General features: G+C 35.3%; 1 protein-coding gene across 1 annotated transcript in view; it reads right to left on the minus strand.

Moving 5' to 3' along the window:
- Positions 1–1,401: 1,401 nt before the first annotated feature.
- Positions 1,402–21,134, minus strand: part of LOC149556809 (tlg2p-like protein a) — an 80,943-nt gene continuing 61,210 nt past the window's right edge. The window contains exons 2-8 of the mRNA XM_089831358.1: positions 3,389–3,665; positions 3,071–3,157; positions 2,773–2,847; positions 2,511–2,588; positions 2,331–2,396; positions 2,144–2,224; positions 1,402–2,034 (exon numbers count right to left, since the gene is read on the minus strand). Coding sequence (XP_089687484.1) covers positions 1,927–2,034; positions 2,144–2,224; positions 2,331–2,396; positions 2,511–2,588; positions 2,773–2,847; positions 3,071–3,157; positions 3,389–3,665 — 772 coding nt within the window. The 3' untranslated portion in view covers positions 1,402–1,926. The remainder of the gene's footprint in view (positions 2,035–2,143; positions 2,225–2,330; positions 2,397–2,510; positions 2,589–2,772; positions 2,848–3,070; positions 3,158–3,388; positions 3,666–21,134) is intronic.

Consider the following 21,134-nt stretch of genomic DNA (forward strand, 5'->3'; position numbering starts at 1 on the left):
AAACTTGGAATGATTCAATTATGATTGTAAATATTGAAATCAGATCTCAGATTTGGAATATACGTATATTCATTTTTGTTACAATCTCATAGTTGCATATGATATGTAATGAAAGGTGACGATCTTTCATTGACATATAAATAGAAGGTAACCATTGTAAGGTTAGGATCTTACAAACGGTAGACTTATTATTATGACAAATTTACATTGTTACTCCAAGTAACTAGAAGTCATGATAACAAACATATTATGATCAGACTTCATTAAATTTTTGTCCTGAAGTGTCGAAGATCATAATACTTGTCATGATAGAGTTCATGACATTGTGATTTTGAGTTATCTGATGAACTACTCTAGATCGTTATTTCTAAGTATCGAAAATCAAATAACCTATTCTCCTGATTGGTATCATTGGAGATGGTACCAGTGCACATATTAAGAGAATATAAGAAACTTTGGTGTCTCACTTCTCCCTCGCTAAGAGAGAGTGTTAAAGCGTAGCTCCAATAAAAGTGAAGTACACTAAGTATATGAATTTATGTTTCTCATGTGTATGTGTGTGTTGTGTGTATGTATATGTATATACATACATATACATATAATCATTATTATTTCTGATATTAATCATATACTTAAATCATGTTTATGCCAATACATATAATGATTACTTATATATATATATATATATATATATATATATATATATATATATATATATATATATATATATAAACAATTCATATATAATTATTGCCGAGAGTTTCCTTATAAGATCGGGGTATGTTTGCATTGACATGAGCCGACAATATAAAGGAAAACTAGAGTGGATTATTTGGCCACATAGAGTCATGTCCCTATGGGGACTGAACTCTTTTATATTTATTCTCATTTGCTCCATGTTAAAGGACAATATCAATACAATCAATTGTCTGAATACATCTATGTTTCCTACATCTGCTTTCTGCCCATTCACAAATAATTAAAGGTAATCACAGTTAAGTATTTCAGTTATATATAAAAGGATCGGATCTATATCAGAATTCAGGCTTACATATATAAGGATCAGATTTATATCAGAACTCGAGCTGATTATTTCAGAGAAGGAAAAACACTTATATATATTCTCTCTATCGGGAATCCTAATAACATTTACATAATGTGGTTTTGCTGGTGAAATCTGAAATACATTGCATAAATTTATTTGTTTAAAAATTTCTGAGATTTTGTTTGAAACATGTTGAAACAATCTATTAATGGAACCACACATAGAAGTATTGAAATAAATGTCAGAACCATGTGCTAAATCATGTAAAATTCAAAAACTGTTATGGAAGGAATAGCTTTGATTCACCAAGGGTAGCATGAAATCCAAAAATAATGGGAAGATCTTTCAAAACCATCTATCAAAATTCTCAATGGTGTTCTAATCCTGACATATTCAAAATTATCAGAAAGAATGAATACAATACAAGCCTCACTAGGCTAAGTTTTGTTCCTCAACAGTGACTTTGTTATAGGTACAAATGAAATATTGCTTAAGATTGGCACTGTAAATGTTCAACAATCAAATTTATTATTTAAGATAGTCTGAAGTTGGCGAAATAGAGTAGCCATAAACCCTTTATAATGATGCAAGACTGTGCTAGACAAGCAAGTCTCTAATTTGCCATAGCACAACAATATTCATAAAGGGTTCAACCATCCAGACCAACTGACCATCAAATAGCACGGCGAACAATGGTAAGAAATTTCCAGGGGAATCCTCACAAATGTGCTCTGCAAGTTGTGTGCAACATCTCCAAGCTCCAAGGCTATATTCCATATGCAAACATAACTCACATACACATAATCAAATTATTGTGGAGGAAATTCTAGTTTTCAACTGCCTGGAACAAGAGCAAAATTCAGGCTAAAAAATGCATAAAACTAAAAGAATGTTTCTTCAATAATAAGCACAACAATCATGAAGAGACACATGAAAATGAGAACAGTTGCACACATAACCATCCCTCCATTTCGCTGAGATCTTTGTGCCTGCATGTTGAGTAACCAGTCACATTAAAGTTAAATAGATTAACTCCTCAAACTGAAAACTTGATTAAAAAAAATCAACCAGAAACATTCTCCAGAGGTGAAGGGGAACCTTTTCCAAATGTTTGAGACCCTGCTGAATTGAAGCTGAAACATTCTGAATGTTGTAATCAATGCGATCAACAATAGTCCCCTGAAGTAAGAGCAATCTAAAGATTAATTACTAAGTTCAAGGCATTCAAACTCAATGCATGTTGTGTGTTGGCAATCATTTTCCTTCTCATGGAAAATGTGTGTACCTGATCAATGACCAGAGTAGAGAGGTCTTTCATAATTTGAGCCAGATCACTTACAGACTCTACAATCTGTACAGGATGGTAGGTCAAAACAGAGTTATCTTTGAACTCGGAGACAATTTCAGAAAAATATACACAAGAATTAATTGGAAATGATGAGGAAATCATGCCTAGGTTAGCTACCTGTGAGATTTCTCTTTGTCTTTCATCCGTCAATGCCTCATTTTTCTTCAGCTTCGTCATCTGCTGCTTATTAAAACCCTGAGTTCAAAACATAATCAATTATTATTGAACATAAGACCATTCAGCCAAAATTCTCAAGCAAAACTGAAAATACCAGAGCAAAGGATGTGCAGAGAGCTATCTTTGTACTCCATTAAAGTAAAAGACTAGCTATATCTGATGACATTTGCAAATCAAGAATCATCCTCTAAAACTTAATTACCGAGTCAAATGAATCATCTTCTTTCCTCAATCTTTTCTGATTGAAATTCATCTCAATATCAAAGCCATCAGTTCCCTGTACATGGACTACAATAATTAGGCTGCTTTAGATTCTCTTGGTCTCCTACAAAAGAATTTTTATTAAATTGAATAATGATGTATAAAGTAAACACACACTCACACAGGCCTTTAAATCAACATATCTCGAGGTAGATAACTAGGTTACATTCTCCCTAATCAGCACAGTCAACTTAAAGCCAAAATGGAATCCTAACGGGAAAAAGAAAGTGGCACCACACATCTTGTTGCTGGATGCGCTTTAAATAGGCTGTCTGTCTTTTACGGAACTCCATTGAAATTGACTGAAGATCAGTAGCTAGAAATCTCTGCATATAGAGATCATTTCAGTTACTATGCCTTAGAAAGAAAAGGGACTAGTTTATGATAATAAAATCTAACCATAAAACAGCTGAATAGCAATAATAGATTAGTCTATGATGATTCCTGAAATTATGTCCAATGCTCTTTTGTTGCTCAAGGAAAATCAACAACATCTACATACAGTTAAGCATCCACAGCAAGCCAACAATATAAGTTTCCCTTTCAAAATCCCATACCTGCACATTTTTCTGAACATTCATGTCATCAGATGCACCATGTCCAGAAAGCCGTTGGAGTTTCTTTTCACATTTCTTCAACAATTCAGTGATCTCTTGTGATAATACATCTATTACATGTTGATCTTCCTTGGCATCACCAAAGGATGGCATCAGAACTTTTGCATTGGCCTTAGCTAGTTCAGCCATTTTAGTGCGTGCTCGCTGCATGTTACTGCCTATATCTTCTGATACATCCACCCATGCTGGAGGCAGGCCTACAGTAACTACTCGTCCACTGGAATACGCATCAAAAGTTTTGGACTAATATTAACATTTGAAGGCAAGGGGTATACATAAAATAAACCATATCTAACATGATGAATTTATATCTTAATAAAACCATCGATTGAAGTCAAGAGAATATTACAGAGAAGCTTCAAAAGGCAAGTACCCAAAATGAAGTTTCAAGGACAAAAGAAAATTGGCCAATGACATCATATGTATGATGAGTATCAGGTGCAACCTTCTAAAAGTTTATAAAAGTTATAGGGTTAAATGGGAAAATTTAGCTCTGTATGGTAATAAGGGTCAAAGTTGCTTGTTTCCAAATATCTACTTTTGTGATGACAACATACATTTTATACGCAGTAGTACTGCATGCAACTTGAAACTTCTTGTAGTATTTGTGCAAGCAATAATCAAAGTTACATTCATCAATATGTCATTTGACTATGCAAGGGAAACTTACAATCAGTAAGCAGCTAATAGTTTGGTCTAAGCGTGTTCATCAAAGATGCATCCATATTCAACTAAACAGTACTTCTAAACAACATGAAATAGAATTATAATCTAAGTGAGGAAATGTGGAAACCATGCAATACTCCAAAATGATAAAAACAGTTCACCGTGAAGACCAACAATGAATTAAGAACAATCTAGCAATATCATAGCAACAATTTCATCAAGACTCCTTTCGTACTTTACTCTAATCTTAATATTCTCAATCTAATTCCTTACAAATGAGAAGGCCTTGACCTTTTATAGTTGTTTAATTGCAATTATGGGCTAAGGTCGATTCGAGACCAAGGAACGAGATTTAGCCAACAAAGCCCTAACCTACCTAACTGCTATAATCATTAAATGCTCATCCAATTAGGTGAGCACCACTCTATGAACAAATAAGAAAATTACAATCCTTCAAGAGCCAATGAAAAAATAGATTAGGTAGAGTCACTCGATGCCTTGCACATGTACGCATAATATGATATAATATGCTTGGAGACATGCAACTAGAGTCTTCTGATTGGTTGAAGATTAGTGGGTGCCAACTCAACAGCCTTATTTCATAGACTTGATCAGTCCTTTAGTTTGATCAGAATACGTCTTTTGACATTCAACATTATCAAGCCTTCAACTGTGATGGCATATTCTCAAATTGCTTCATCTTCTCAAATTTCCTCCATCTTCTGAAAATCTTCTCATTGTCATTATTTTGAACTTGTGATGGTACACTATGGACTTGAATCTGGAACTTCTTGAAGTGATGAAGTCTTTCATGTAGCTGGATCTGTCAAAACGAACTTGGATTTCTGAAGGGAATTCAAGTTTTGATAATTTTTCTCTACTTGTAGACTTACAAATTTGTTCTTTCTCTTTGTTTTTTTATTTTTTAACTCCATCCTGATCTTGATCTTGGATTGGGATCTTCATTTTAGCTTTCATTCTCAAACTATCTTGCTTGTCTTTAATCCTTGAACTTATTCTTGTTGCACCCATTTTTTGTTGGCATGATCATTGAGGATTTGCATACCATCCATGTTCTGGTCTTCTAAATTGCTTCAATGAGTGAATCTCAATTCAACCCTCCCTCCTTCATGGTTGCTTTACAAAACAAAATAATCTTTGTGTTAAGTCATGAGATGATAAGGGTAATCAAAATTAAAATATTGCTATGATAAATACTCCTTTATTAATATTATATCTTTCATTTAGAGTTGCATCCAAATAAATTTATTTTGTTTACAACCTCAATGTTATTCACACCTTTGATATCTCCAATTTTAAACTTAAATTATGACTCTTTGAGTTTGCAGCATCTGATTGTCTTAAACATGTACAACAAAACAATTGACCTCTTCCTTTTAATTTTTACCTCTGCAAATTTGTCATTAGGCATACCTCACTGGCATGTTTAGGGGAAATTTCGAGTTTGTAATATCTCGGGTTTGATGTAAGCTTTTAGCCTCCACTTGTATCCCTTTCAATGAATTCAACCTCCTTGAGTGCTAGCAAATGTTTGCTTCTCCCTCTTAACTTATTTTCTATTATTAAGAAGTAATTGGTAAATTATTTGATGTATTAACAAATGATTGAAGCAATCATTATAAAGAATTTACAAATGTATGAAATATAAAGTTTCTAATAAAATTGAAGAAGATCGTAGAAATGATCTTATCTACCTACTTTACATAATAAACAAAAGATGACCATTAAAGTAATAAAATAATATTCAAACACCCTCCGTCTAGACTACATTTAAATGCCGACAGCAATATACTCTTCACCTCCTCCAAATATGACTGAATTAGTAAAGGGAGAAAATTTTGTAAACCAATCACGCATGTGAAAGAAATGCTACGAAGCACCAAAATATATATACCACGTAGAAGATTTCACATGGTTTGCAGGTCTTTTGGCCATGAAGGCATAAAAGGTAGACTCTTTTTGCTTTGTGTGCTCAGCATCATTGGCTTTAGGCTGATCTTGGATGTCCTTAATCTTCTTGAGGTGCTCTTGTAAGGACATGCCTTCATCCATCATGATGGAGAGAAAATGGTTCTTTAGGAAGAGTTTTGTTATTGTCATATATCTCCATGCAACTCCTTGAGATGCTTCCAAATGTCTAATGCTGAATTGCCAAAAGGAAACTGAGACAACCAATCATCTATGACAGAAAGCGTGAGAAGCATGACATCTTCTCGATTCTGGTCATTAAACTTGTCTTGGTTCCAACAATGGTAGGTCGAGTATATTTTCCCAAAACAAGTTCATCAAGACAACGATATTCAGAGATGGTCAGCATGCGCTTGCATCTAATGTTTTATCACACCAAGTCTAGTGTTTTTCCGCGTGAAGGCTTCTTTGATGGGTTTTCATATTTTTTCACCTTGAAAACTTTCTAGTGGGTTTACAATTTTTTCTCAAATTATCTATTGGGTTTACCATTTTTTCCTCAAAAACTAAGCTTTGTATTCTCTGGTTCATGTCTGAGGTTTTGTTGTCTAGTTTTGATCAATTTTTACCTCAAAAAACGTGTTTTGTTTATCTAACTTTTCTCCTAAAATTTGAATTTTTTTGCACTTTGTTTGGGGGTATCGTGCTAATATGCAAAGTTTGGAGGGTTTGTTGGTTTTTCCTCAAAATTATGTTAGTTGTTCTAAATATGACTCTAGCTACATGAAAGGGTGGCTTTGCTATCCAACATCAAGTTGGAATTCTGTGATCATATTTGGTCAGGAGATTTGTTGAATCTAACAAGATTGGCAAACTCATCTCAATGACAGAGTCTAGTGGCATGCTCTTATCTCTTGTTGTAGAGCATTTTGAAGGGGTACCATTCTCTATTTTGTTTTGGATGGCTTCTTGGTCATTGAAATTTTGCAGATCCAAGCAGGGTTATCACCAGCAACAAAATATTTTACAAAATTTGTGACCAAAAACAACAGTTAGACAATGAACATTAAGGGAGTATTAGAATATTATAATGTTTCTTTAATGGTCATCATAGTCTTTAGTTTATTAAGCAATTTCTATTTCGTCTTTTGTTAACGATTGTTTCTTTTAAAAAAATCATCTTTGTAAATCTATATAAGGACCTTTTATCTCCTTTGTTTGATAACAACAACATCCATTTACCATAACATTTTCGCCCCCCTAAGAATTGATTTGATTTGATAAAGATGTTCTAACTCTTTAGTTTTGCACTTAAGATCTTCCTTGCTCTTTTGTTTCTTGATTTCGATCTTATTTTAGTTTGAAATGAAGCCTTCACACCCCTCATATAGGCTTTAAAAGCTAAGGAACAAAGCTGGTCATAGACCAACCAGAATTTGATTAAAATTGGATTGCAATTCAAATCGGTAGACAAAGGCCGACGTATTCATTACCAAAATCTAATATTGAATCACCAAATTATGCATATGTTGATTTAAATTAACTAGCCTCATTGTTTTGAACCACGTTGATTCCCATTCATTATTTAATATTATTTAATATTGCTTCAAACCCTTACCATCAATTTGATTTCATTCATTCATTAGTCTGATTTTCTTTCACTGTCATTTAATATTATTTCATACCTAAGCAAAAACTATAGGTTGTTGAGACTATCAATCTCGACAATGGGCAAATTCCACCCAATGTCAAGACTAAAGGTTTTTCCTTTGCCTTTCATGGTGTTCTCTCTTTATTGTGTTATCAATCTGCTTTTAAAACGGGATGATGCCTATATTATTACTTTCATATTTCAAACTAACCACAACATAATGTCATGGCAGAGACTTGGAAACCTTGAGATTTGTTTTTACACCAAAACTTATCATCTCATATGCTCAGGTAAAAATTAAGCCGTGTGAAGACTGGGAATCTTGACAATGGGTAGATTCCGCCCTATGTCAGGATTATTCTTGATTTTCTCATGACTTTTGAATTTCCCTCTTGCTCGCTCAAGTCCATTTCATGGTTGATCAACATAATCCTTTGGGTGGCGATTTCTACTTGGAGCTATTAAAGCTCATTTCAGTTCGTTCTCAATTCATTTTTTCTCAAAATAATTTGATTTGCCTTTTCAAGTCCTTATCAGCCTCGACCCTATTGTAACATGCCAATTTTTTAGACTAAAAAATAGATACTAAATTCTGAAATTTGTAACTAGATCCAAATAATTGGAAGAATGTAAAACAATTAGGAAAAGTAAACCATATAACCAAAGTAAACATCTTTTACACCTTAATATACATTTCATGTGAATGTACAACATAATCTATCATAACTGAAATAATTAATTGATAGCCATAATAGGACAAGAGAAACAAAATCATTTCCATACATTCCATGATTTATTTAATAACTACAAGAAATGAACTTGCAAGATAGAGTCTAGAAGAAACATACAAAAACTAGCTAGGGTATCTAAAGATGTTGTGCAAGCCTCAACTTTCTAGTAAGAGGAGAAACATTGACATAGGCTTAACCTCCCAACCATGAACCGTATAAATCCCCACACAATCTTTTAACAAGAAAGGCCCTCCCTACCCCAGGGTTAGGCTTGGGGCACCATAGTCCAACCATCCAAGCATACCAATGTTTAGAATGTTTGCTTGGTAATAGGCGGACATGCCTAATTAATTGGCACCACCGACATCATGTGATCAAATGAAAGGCAAGCATGCCTCTAATGACCTTGGCCAAGGATTTAGATGGGCTTCTATTACTGGATCACCACCGCTCGACTTGACAACATACTGGACAAACATGAGCTTAGTTGAATATTCTATAGAAATTTATAAAAGATTATCATAGTTTCATATAAGGAAATTCTGATTTATGTTTCTTTCCCTTGCAGGGATCTCTTTTCCTCTTCACCCCCTTCCACTAGCTATTACCAGCTAGGGTGAGTCCTTGGCATAATTCATCTTGAGTATTCATGGATTCCTATCCATCGGCAGTACACCGCAGTTAACAAACTGATATAAAGATGTAATTCAAATCAACCAACATGCCGTTCATTCTTTTCAGTACACACATGGTCATGCAAAGACAAGAACATAGACATAAACACATAAAGGAAGAACTTGTTCTTAGTGATGAATTCTCAAACAGCATATCAGACCCCATTCATATTTTTAGTATTTCTCAATCAAGAAGGTCAACAAAACATAATCGGGGCATATTGACTTTGATCATACAGCTGATGCATAAACTATAAATGTCGGATGCATAGAAAATGCATCAAAGAATTGTTGCATCAATTAAGAAACATAAGGAATGGAGTGTGTAACACTGATATAACCTGATCAAGAGCCCTTGAGAGATTTAGTGATGCCTTCACTGTACGGCTCAAGCTAACACGACTGTAATTGCAATGCGATAATCAGCTGAGGGAATACCCATGCTTCAATTAAGAGGGATTATGCTCGGTGCAAAGAAATAATAAGAGAGGAGAGTAGAATGTCATCTCTAGCCAAACGTAATATGTTTAAATCTTTCTTAGGCTCAAGCAAGCCGCGGCTCAAGGTGACAGTTTCAAAACAAAACCATCGGTTACAAGGTCACCGATTTTTAAAAAGATGGCGCCAAGTGTTTATGGTAGCCTCCCAAGGGGAAATATGAGTTGATTTATTTAAAAGAAGTCCCTTTGAAAAACATATATATATATATATATATATATAATTTCTAAATGATCCCATCATGCTATCACCGTATCTAAAGTCGCACTTATTAAAATGTGTATAACTATATACATGCGTAATTTATAATTACATCATATCCTCTTTGATGTATGCACATGTATATGTATATACATATATTAATAAGTACGAAGTATAGATATTACTTTAATATCCTAGTGGTATCATTCATATATATATATATATATATATATGCTTGTCCAAGTAGCTCATGTGTGTTCCATGTATATACCCTATTGTGAAGTCGCTAAATCTTTACCAAGGTAGTTAGAGGTCATACCTGACGATCGAACAAATGGACTAGAATAGTGCCCCATTCCTTGAATCCCGTCTAGCAATGCTTTCTCCCCTTCGTCTACTCCTGCAACCACCCGTGCAACATTTCATTAATAATAACAAGTTCTTCCATTTAAATCAATATTAGAATATATCACAGATAACTGTAACAATGGTTAACTACCATTATCAATTAACAAGTAAATAAAATAAAGCAATGGCTAACTATCATTTTCAATAAGCAAGTAAACATAATAATTGTTAACTGACTCCATTTTAACAACCATTTCTGCATGAAATAAATGGTTAACTATTACTTCCCATTTCACATGATCAAGAAAATGATGGTTTTAACTAATCATCTCAACGGCTATAACTTATTTCAATCAAGTCAAAATTTTGGGATGTAACATACCCTCCCCCTTATGTTTTTCATTGTCCCCAATGAAATTCACTAATAAAATTTAAAAGCGGTATTAATGCAAATACATAATGTTTTTATCCTCATAAAAGAGAGAAGAGTAAAAGAAAAGGATCAAGCTCTAGTCTTGGAGAAAAGATGAGGGTATTTATCAAAGATGTTATAATAATCCTCCCATGTAGCATTGTCTTCTGCATACTGGTCCCACTAGACCTTACATTGAGTTATGTCGTGATTTTGTAAGCGAAACATACGCACCTCGGTCTTCTGAGTGGTTCTATTTCTACCACCCTTGGGTCTTGTACCTACAATAGGTTCCAATCAATTATATGCTCATGATGAGTGATGAATTTCTTAAGATATAACACATGAAAGACATCATGCATCCTAGCAAGGGCTGGAGGTAGTGCGATTCTGTAGGCTACTGGGTTTACAACTTCCAACACCTCAAAGGGTCCCACATATCGTGGGGCTAACTTGTCGTTCTTGCTAAACATGATGGTACTTTTGGGGGTTTTACTTTTAATAGTACCTATTCTCCTACTGAGAATTCCATGGGTATTCTAATTGCATCTGCATAACTTTTATGTCTATCATTTGCTTCTTTCAATCTTTGACGGGTTTGAATTACCTGTTCTTCCATTTCTTTCAACATTTCTAGTTCAACGACAATTCTATCCTCAACACAATTCCAGCTTAAGGGGTTCTGCATTTGCAACCATATAGGGCCTCAAAGGGTGCCATCTTAATAGTGGATTGATAGGAATTATTATAAGCAAATTCCACCAAGGGAAGATACATTTCCCACTGGTATTGTCAATCCATACAATAAACTCTTAGGAGATCTTCCAAAACCTAGTTTACCCTCTCTACCTGACCATCAATCTTGGGATGATAAGCCGAACTAATATTTAACTTAGTCCCTAAAGCCGAGAATAGTGTTTGCCAAAATCTGGAGGTTATCCTTACATCCTTGTCCAAAATAATCTTCTCCAAGACTACATGGAGTCTGAAAATCTCTCATGAATTTGTGAGCAATTTCTAGTGCTCCATCAGTTAGGTTACCAAGTATGAAGTGAGCCACCTTGGTTAGTCTGTCTACCACTACTAGAATGGTGTTGTGTTTTCTTCGAGTCATGTGTAGTCCCTGTATGAAATCCATGGTAATTATCTGCCACTTCCATTTTGTTACTTCTTTTAGGTATAGGAGGTTAGTTGGATAGCAGTGTTCTGCCTTGACTCTGGCATTCTAGACATCTTGCCACATAATCTGTTATTTCTCTTTTCATCCCTTTCCAAAAGTATAGTGGTTTTATATTTGTCATCATTTTGGTCACCTTGGGGTGTCCTGAATAGGGAGCTAAGTGGAATTCTTCTAAAATCATTCTTCGGATTTCCTATGCTTTAGGAATGTACATCCTACCACCATACCTCAATAATTCATCTTCTTCCATTCTAAAGTCCTTGTATCTGGGATCCTATGGATCCTTGAGAAGTGCATGACTGATCTCTGCATAGAATTCATCTTGCTTTAAATGTTGTAATACTTGATCCCTTAATCTAATATTTATGATGGCCATAGTGGACATATGCCTCCGTCGACTCAAAGCATTTGCTACCTTATTCTCTTTACCTTTAATGTAACTAATGTCAAAGTTGTAATTTGCTAGAAATTCTAACCATGTCCTCTGCTTAGCATTAAGGTTGGGTTGAGTAAAGATGCACTTTAGGCCGTGGTGATTTGATCGAAGTTCAAAAGACTTCCCTATCAAGTAGTGCCTCCACATTTGGAGGGCATGCACAATGGCGGCTAGTTGTAGATCATGAGGAGCATAGTTTTGTTCATAGTTCTTTAACTTCCTCGACTCATATGCAACAACTTGCTCTTCTTGCATCAGTACACCTCCTAATCCCTCCCCAGATGCATCGGTTATAACCACAAACTCCTTTTGGGGGTCTAGTACTCTTAATATAGGTGCAGTAGTTAACTTCTCCTTCAGGTACTCAAAGGTTGTCTGACATTTCTCGGTTCAAATAAACTTCTTCCCCTTCTTCTATAGTGAAATGATCGGGTAAGCTATCTTGGAAAAATCTCTAACAAACTTCCTATAGAATCCTGCTAACCCCATGAAGCTTCTGACTTTTGTCACATTCTTAGGTATGGGCCATTCCTCGATTGCTTTGATTTTTAAGGATCTATAGCTATACCTTAGCTGATATAATATGTCCTAGTTATTGGATCTCCTTTTCATAAAAGGCACTCTTAGACAACTTCTTGTATAGCTTATGTTCTCTCAACTTTTGTAGAACTTTTTCTAGATGTTCTTGATGTTCTTTTTTGTTTCTTGAGTATATCAAAATATCATCTATAAAGACCAATACAAACTTATCCAAACAGTCTTGAAAGATACTATTAATCAGGTTCATGAAGGTTGTCAGGGCGTTAGTTAACCTGAAGGGTAATACTGTAAACTCATAATGCTTGCATCTAGTCCTGAACACAATCTTGTGGATATCTTCATCCTTGATGTGGAGTTGATGGTATCCTGACCTTAAGTCAATTTTTGAGAATACTATAGCACCTTTGATTTGATCAAATAGATCATCGATTCTAGAAAGTGGGTACCGGTTCTTGATAGTAACATCATTGAGCATCCTATAGTCTATACACAATCTCATAGTTCCATCCTTCCTGACGAACAACATCGGGGCTCCCCAAGGTGAGACACTAGGTCTGATAAGTTCCTTATCTAACATATCCTACAACTATAATTGTAGTTCCATCAATTCAATGGTGGTCATCCGATGGAGCTCGGGATATAGGTTCTGCCCAGGTACTAAATCTATTGCAAAATCAAAAGTTCTAGATGGAGCTAGTCCTGGAAGTTCTTCTGGAAACACATCTTGAAACTTCTTGAGGTATGGATACTTCTCCTCAAAGGATTCCCTCAGTTTTTCTCTAGTTTCTCCATCTTCAAAGATGTAGTCATCACCATAAGTGGTATCTATAGGTTCTCTCGAGTCTTCAATCTTAATTGCAAAAGTCTCACAGCCTTTCCTTCCACATTTCTTGAGTTGCATAACATATATCTGTCGTGGTTTGATTTCATGCAAAACTCCCTTGATGCTTACAAGGTTGCCTTGGTCATCCAGACATTCCACAATTTGGCCAAGACAATCAACCTTGGCCTTGTGGTCACTAAGTCAATTAATGCCTATGATGATATCAAAGGACCCAAGAGGTACTACATAAAGGTTTAGTTTTGTAGAGAATTTCAGAAAGTCAATATGTGCCTAAAACAGACACTACTCTACCTTAGCCCTTGACTAGTTTGCATACTCAATCGTCCATGGTTTTGCCAATTAACTGGACCTCTTTGGAAATTTACTTAACAATTTTGGAGATATAAAAAAATTTGAAGCTCCGATATCAATTAATATAGAAACAGGGTTTCTGTAGATCTTACTTGGAGTTTTGATTGGGCCTACCTGTTGTTCTGCTTGTCGATTTTCTAGCGTTGCGTGAATCCTGTGATGGTAGACATGCTACTATGGTGGTAGTGGTGGGCGAGGTGGTTGGCTGGTGTTTGTCTTACTAGGACATTTGTTAGCATAGTGATCCCCTCCACAATTGTAGCATCCTGTTGGTGCCCCTTCCTTTCATTTCCCTTGCCATTCTTATTTGTATTAGGGTTACTTTTGAAATCCCTATTACCATTTCCTCTTGGTTCTGATTTGTTGAGTTTGTAGTCCTTAAATTGTTTCTTGTGGGATCCAATATCTACCCCTTCTAACTTCCAACTTGTTTCCCTTTTGTTATCTCGTATAGAATTATCCCTTTTAATTTTATGTTCCTGTCGAACAACCTTTTCTAGGGCTTCTTCTATGGTTAGGGGAGTGAGAACATCAACTGCTCCTCCAATCCTGTTATTTACTCCCATGATAAATTTTCTCTCTTTTAGATTTCTATCTTGTTGATACAAAGGTACATACTTCAGCAGACAGGTGAATTTCTCCCAATACTTGTGTACAGACATATCCCCTTGCCTAAGGTTCTAGAAGTCCAATAGCTTTTGGTCGTAGAAAGTTTGGGGTAACCAATGGTTCTTAATGATGGTCACGAACTTTTCCCAACTAATTTCAGTTGTCCTAATATTAAATTCAACTTTGGTGTTTCCCCACCAAGTAGAAGCTTCCCTAAAAAATGGTATATTCCCAAATTGGCTTTGAGGTTGCCAATAAATTCCTAATCTCAAAATATTGTTCCATTTCCATTCACCAGGCCTTTGCATCCTCTTCGGATTCGGAACCAGAGAACTTGGGTGATTTGATCTTTTTAATGTCTGCGGATAAGTTGCTAACTATTTCAAGTTTCTTTTGTTTCACAGTTTGGGTAAGTGAGGCTTGAGTGTTTCTCTCATTGTGCTCAGAGATTTCAGGTGATGTTCTGGGAGGGGGTGAGGATTGCATTTCCTCTTGACTTTTCCCAATCTGGGCTAACAATTCGTTCATCCTTTTTTCCATATTGTCTAACTTCGTTTGCGTGTCTTGCAAAACTTGAAGTAGCAAATCAGTGGGGGGAAGTAGATTGTTCTCATGGACCATTTTGTGGTCTGTGATATTCCCGTTGTTGTTCATGTTTTGTAATTATTTTGTCCTGAAAGTAATTGCAAGTTCTTTACCTCAAATTTTCTAGTTTATAAACGTTTATACAAAAACAATTTATTTATTTTTTGAGAAGAGAAGCACAAGAACAGACAAAATTTTGACTACTTTATTTATTCAACACTAATCTTTTCAGCTACATTTACAGCACCCTTTATTTACAAAATTCCCTCTACTGAGGGTGTTACATTTAGATTATAGATTCAATCACTCTAAAATTTTATTTTTGACTTCTTGTTCAGTTTCAGTTTTGGTTTTATATATATCTTGCACCATCCAAGATCTATGGAAGGGCATAAGAGGACTAGCTTGATGGGCGTTCCAAACTTAAATGATTTTGTTTCTATAAGTTGCCTTCCTAGTAGGAGTCCATTTGACCCTTTCCTTTCTCATTCGTTGCAAAGCTTGATTTAAAGTTTCATTGTCTTGAGGCATGGAACAATAAGAATAATCATAGTTTGGCATGTTCTTAATCAAGTATGGAAAGATGGGATGCCGCACCCTCTAGCGAGGAGTCTTTCGTGTATACATCCTGTTACATTTAAATCTAAGAAAATCTCAGGTTTACTAATCTTGCTAAGTGATGTGCCCAAGGTTCAATGTTGAACCCAGAGCTCTGATACCATATGTAACATACCAATTTTCTAAACTGAAAAATAGATACTAAATTCTGAAATCCATAAGTACATCGAAAATTTTGGAAGAATGTAAAATAGTTAGGAAAAGTAAACCATATTACCGATATAAACATCTTTTACACCTTAATATCCATTTCATGTGAATGTACAACATAATCTATCATAACTGAAATAACAAACTAACTAACTGATAACCATAATAGTTCAAGAGAAATGAAATCATTTCCATACATTCCATGATTTATATAATAACTACAAGAAATGAACTTGCAAGATAGAGTCTAGAAGAAACATATAAAAATGAGCTAGGGTATTTGAAGATGTTGTGCAAACCTTGGCTTTTTGGTAAGAGGAGAAGCATTGACATAGGCCTAACCTCCCAACCACGGACCTTATAAATCTCCACACAATGTTTTAACAAGAAAGGCCCTCCCTACCCCAGGATTAGGCTTGGGGCACCATAGACCAACCATCCGAGCATGTAAGTATTTAGAATGTCCACTCAGTAATAAGCGGACATGCCTAATTAACTGGCACCACCGACATCATGTGATCAAATGAAATGCAAGCATGCCTATAATGACCTTGGCCAAGGATTTAGATGGGCATCTATTACCTGATCACCACCAATTGACTTGACAATAGGGTATATATATAGTGGACAAACATGAGCTTACTTGGATATTCTGTAGAAATTTATTAAAAAATTATCATATTTTCATATGAGGAAATTCCGAATTTTTTTTCTTTCCCTTGCATGGATCTCTTTTCCTCTTCACCCCCTTTCATTGGCTATTACCAGCCAGGTTGAGTCCTTGGTACAATTCATCTTGAGCATTCATGGATTCTTATCCATTAGTAGTACACTACAGTTAAGAAACTGATATAAAGATGTAATTCAAATCAAACAACATGTCGTTCATTCTTTTTAGTACACACATGGTTATGAAAAGACAAGAACATAGACGTAAACACATAAAGGAAGAACTTGTTCTCAATGATGAATTCTCAAGCAGCATATCGGCCCCCATTCATATTTTCAGTATTTCTCAATCAGGAAGGTCAATATTACATAAGCTAGGCATATTGACTTTGATCATACAGCTAATGCATAAACTATAAATGTCGGATGCATAGAAAATCCATCTAAGAATTGTTGCATCGATTAAGAAAATAAGGAATGGAGTGTGTAACATTGACATAACCTGATTGAGAGCCCTTGAAAGATTTAGTGATGCCTCCACTGTACGGCTCAAGCTAACACAGCTGTAATTGCAATGCAATAATCAGCTGAGGGAATACCCATGCTTCAATTAAGAGGGATTATGCTCAGTGCAGAGAAATAATAAGAGGAGAGGAGAGTAGAATGTCATCTCTAGCCAGACGTGATATGTTTAAATCTTTCTTAGGCTCAAGTGAGCCACGGCTCAAGGTGGCAGTTTCAAAACAAGACCATCAGTTACAAGGTCACCGATTTTTAAAAAGATGGTGCCAAGTGTTTATGGTCACCTCTCAAGGAAAAAATACAAGTTGATTTATTTAAAAGAAGCCCCTTTGGAAAACATTTATATATATCTACATACATACATACATATATATATATATCATTTCTAAATGATCCCATCATGCTATCATCGTATCTAAAGTCGCACCCATTAAAATACGTACAACTATATACATGCATAATTTATAATTACATCATATCCTCTTTGATGTATGCACATGTATATGTATATACATATATTAATAAGTACGAACTATAGATATTACTTTAGTATCCTCGTGGTATCATTCATATGTGTGTGTGTGTTTGTTTGTGTGTGTGTGTGTGTGTGTGTGTATATATATGTTTGGCCAAGTAGCTCATGTGTCTCCAACGTATGTACCCTATTGTGAAGTCGCTAAATCCTTACCAAGGTAGTTAGAGGTCATACCTAGCGATTGGACAAATGGACTAGAATAGTTCCCCATTCCTCGGATCTCGTTTAGCAATGCTTTCTCTCCTTCGTCTGCTCCTGCAACCATTTGTGCAACCTTTCCACAATAATAACAAGTTCTTCCATTTAAATCAATATTAGAGTATATCACAGATAACTATAACAATGGTTAACTGCCATTATCAATTATCAAGTAAATAAAATAAAGCAATGGCTAACTATCATTTTCAATAAGCAAGTAAACATAATAACTGCTAACCGACTCCATTATAACAACCATTTTTACATGAAATAAACGGTTAACTATAACTTCCCTTTTCACATGATCAAGAAAATGATGGTTTTAACTAATCATCTCAACGACTATAACTTATTTTAATCAAGTCAAAATTTTGGGATGTAACACCTATCCTTCAACTTTTACCATTTTGATCAACTTGGAGTTAAGAATCTTCATCGGAGTTCTGCACTATGAGGGGTCGTGGTAAACTAAGATTCTCGAGATTGTGAAAATCCCCCAAATCTTTGTTAGTTCATCTAAAATCTAATCTTTTGGTACTCAATTTTGATGTTTCCACTACACTTTATTTGATTTTAATTGGATTCTTATAGGCTGTTTTGTCTTTTAACCACTTCAAATTTCTCCAAACTAGGGCGGAGGTTTTGAATTGTCAGGATTTCGCAAGGGGCAGAAATATGGAGATGTTGAGATCTCCCCCCTTTGGCATGGTTTATTTTTGTCATTCAAGTTTCAATTCATATTTCAAGATTACCTTCAAAGCTCATTTTTTTTTTTTTTTTAATCTGATTTGCATTTTTATTTGATCAAAACTTATTCAATATTCATTTTCAATTTTCATCATCTACCTCCAAGATTTCAGTCGACTTCATCTTTTCACCTTCAATTATATCATTCCCCATCAACTTGGCATTGAAATCTCTCCATGGGCTGTCTCTTAACTTGGGGGACGATCTTGAAATCTAAGGATTTTGACGTAAGCAGATGGCAGAAATCTAAAGTTGTCAAGATTTCCTATCTACTTTGAATGTTGAAATTTTCACTTTCCCTCTTCCACACTTGGATTTACCCATTGATTTTCATGCCTTGTTCAATCTTCGAATTTCACAATCTCTCACTTGTTCATTTGTCCTTACCTTGACTCCAAACACGATTTGAATCTTACTCTCCACATCAAAGCCATTTGAGTTTGTACCTCACCAAATCTTTCATGCTCATCACCCTTTGATGGTGCTTCTCATTTTCAACATTGAGAGTTGACTAGCTCTTGTTTCCTTTAGACTTCTGAGGGTTGACTCCCTAAATGGATCATGTTGCCCACAACTAGACTATAAACTAGGGAGCTACACTACCACTAAACTTAAGACCACCTAGGGCAACTACTCTACCATCGGGTGAAAAAGAGGGGAGATCCCCATTTGTAATGGGGCAATGGTGTGAAAACCTCACAACACATATGATCTGAAATAGCTAATGAAATGAAGAAATTTAATTTATTATCATCAACCTTAAATTAGTAAGTTCATGCATAAAATGTCATATGAACATTTATATTGAATGTTTATTCTTTGCTAAAGTTATCTAGGGATACTTGAAGTAGGAATTGATATGTTAGAGTATTTCAAATTAGGTAGGAATCATTGCAAAACAAGAAGGCCAATCAACCTTTTGAGTTCACAAAAGGTGAAGAGCTAACCTGAAATGTCCCTTTACTGGTTTTGTATGATATTTCCAACCTCTAATCAGATCTTTAAGATCAAACAACTAATATCACAAAGATCCACCAAATTTCTCAAGAAACCCCAAATCGAGTATGCTGAAAATAGTGCCAAAAGCTTCACAACTTCACAAATTATTAATAAATTTGAAAATGGACATTTTTACAGAAATTTCAGCAGCATAACAGCTTACAAAATGACATTTCCAGATCCGTATAGCCTTTACACAACAGTTCTCAAATGTAGGACAAAAACTATGCTCATCGGGCTCCCGAAATTAACACAACAATGTCCGAAAACACCACAAAAACACTAATAATCTATCTCAGAAGTTTAATCACGTCCCAATACATATATTCAGCTCTATTTTAACACCTTAAAGTCTGAAATACAGCAGCAACCCAAACTGATATGAAATACTCAACTGAAAACACCAAACTCATACAAAAAGCACACTCGAAAACCCACAAATCTGCATTGTTCAGCACAAAAGCAAACTCTGTATGAGCATGCAAATGGAATGGCTTCAAACTCCCGTCCTTAGCCTTCCTGGAAACCTGCAAACACCCGTTCTTGGGTCTCCCTGGAAACCTGCAAACCCCTGTTCTTGGGTCTCCTTCTCCACAGGTTTGGCAGCCTCTGAAGAATAACAAAGAATGAGCAAAAATCAAGTTCTGGAATGAGCCCACAATGCCTCCAAACCCCTTAAAAGAGGGCATAACCCTAACTCACGTCCAAGAGGGGTTAATAAAACATATTTTAATAATAATTTTCATTTATTAGTCCATTCGCTTCCAAAGATTATCCCCTTTTGCTGAAACTTCACCTTTTTGGGCCTGCCTGCCTTAGCAAAGATTATTATTTTTAATTATTTGAAAAGGGGACATGACATAACCTGCCTTTTATCAAGCATGCCATCCCAAGACAATGTTTTCATGGGGTGGAAGGCTGATAATTGCTCTCAGTCTTGATCGAGGAGGAATGCCTCCAATGAGGACTAGAGGATGGAGTGGAACACTTTCTACCCTTTCTCTCGCACTACAAGGATAGCTATCCTTGAGACTGCAGTTTACAAAGTTTCTAGCTAATTTCATATATGGTTACTAAAGGAATATGCCTTGAGTGATAATTAAAGCAGTTGACTATATATGTATTTATAACCCTAACCCTTATGGAAATAATTGGCCTTATGAATTATAATTCAAATGTTGAGTAACATGATTGCAGGACCCAAACCAATATTTATCTTGCTAAAGACATTTCAAATGGTAAATTCATGATATTAACGGAAATTTTAACAGTAATTGTGATTTTTGGCCAAAATATAGTGGTATCTCTATTTTGCACCAAATTTGCACCCTACTACAACTCTAAAGTTCAGTAATCTGGCATAACATGGGACTCAATATGCAATGTTGAAAATGAGACCTCTGGATTCTAGGTCGGTTCCTATTGGATAATCACCTAATGCTCTTCAAAAACAAACTCTAACGACTTGAAAAGGAAAAGGGGAAAAAGATATTATTACAGAAAACTTAAAAAACTTGAAACCTTAAAGCCAACTTAATAGGTGATTCACCAAAGATATAGGCATAGAACGTACAACTGACTTCACTTTGTAAC

Source organism: Cupressus sempervirens, chromosome 5, assembly GCF_028749045.1.
Source record: "Cupressus sempervirens isolate cs-2001-9-10 chromosome 5, ASM2874904v1, whole genome shotgun sequence".
Lineage (NCBI taxonomy): Eukaryota > Viridiplantae > Streptophyta > Pinopsida > Cupressales > Cupressaceae > Cupressus > Cupressus sempervirens.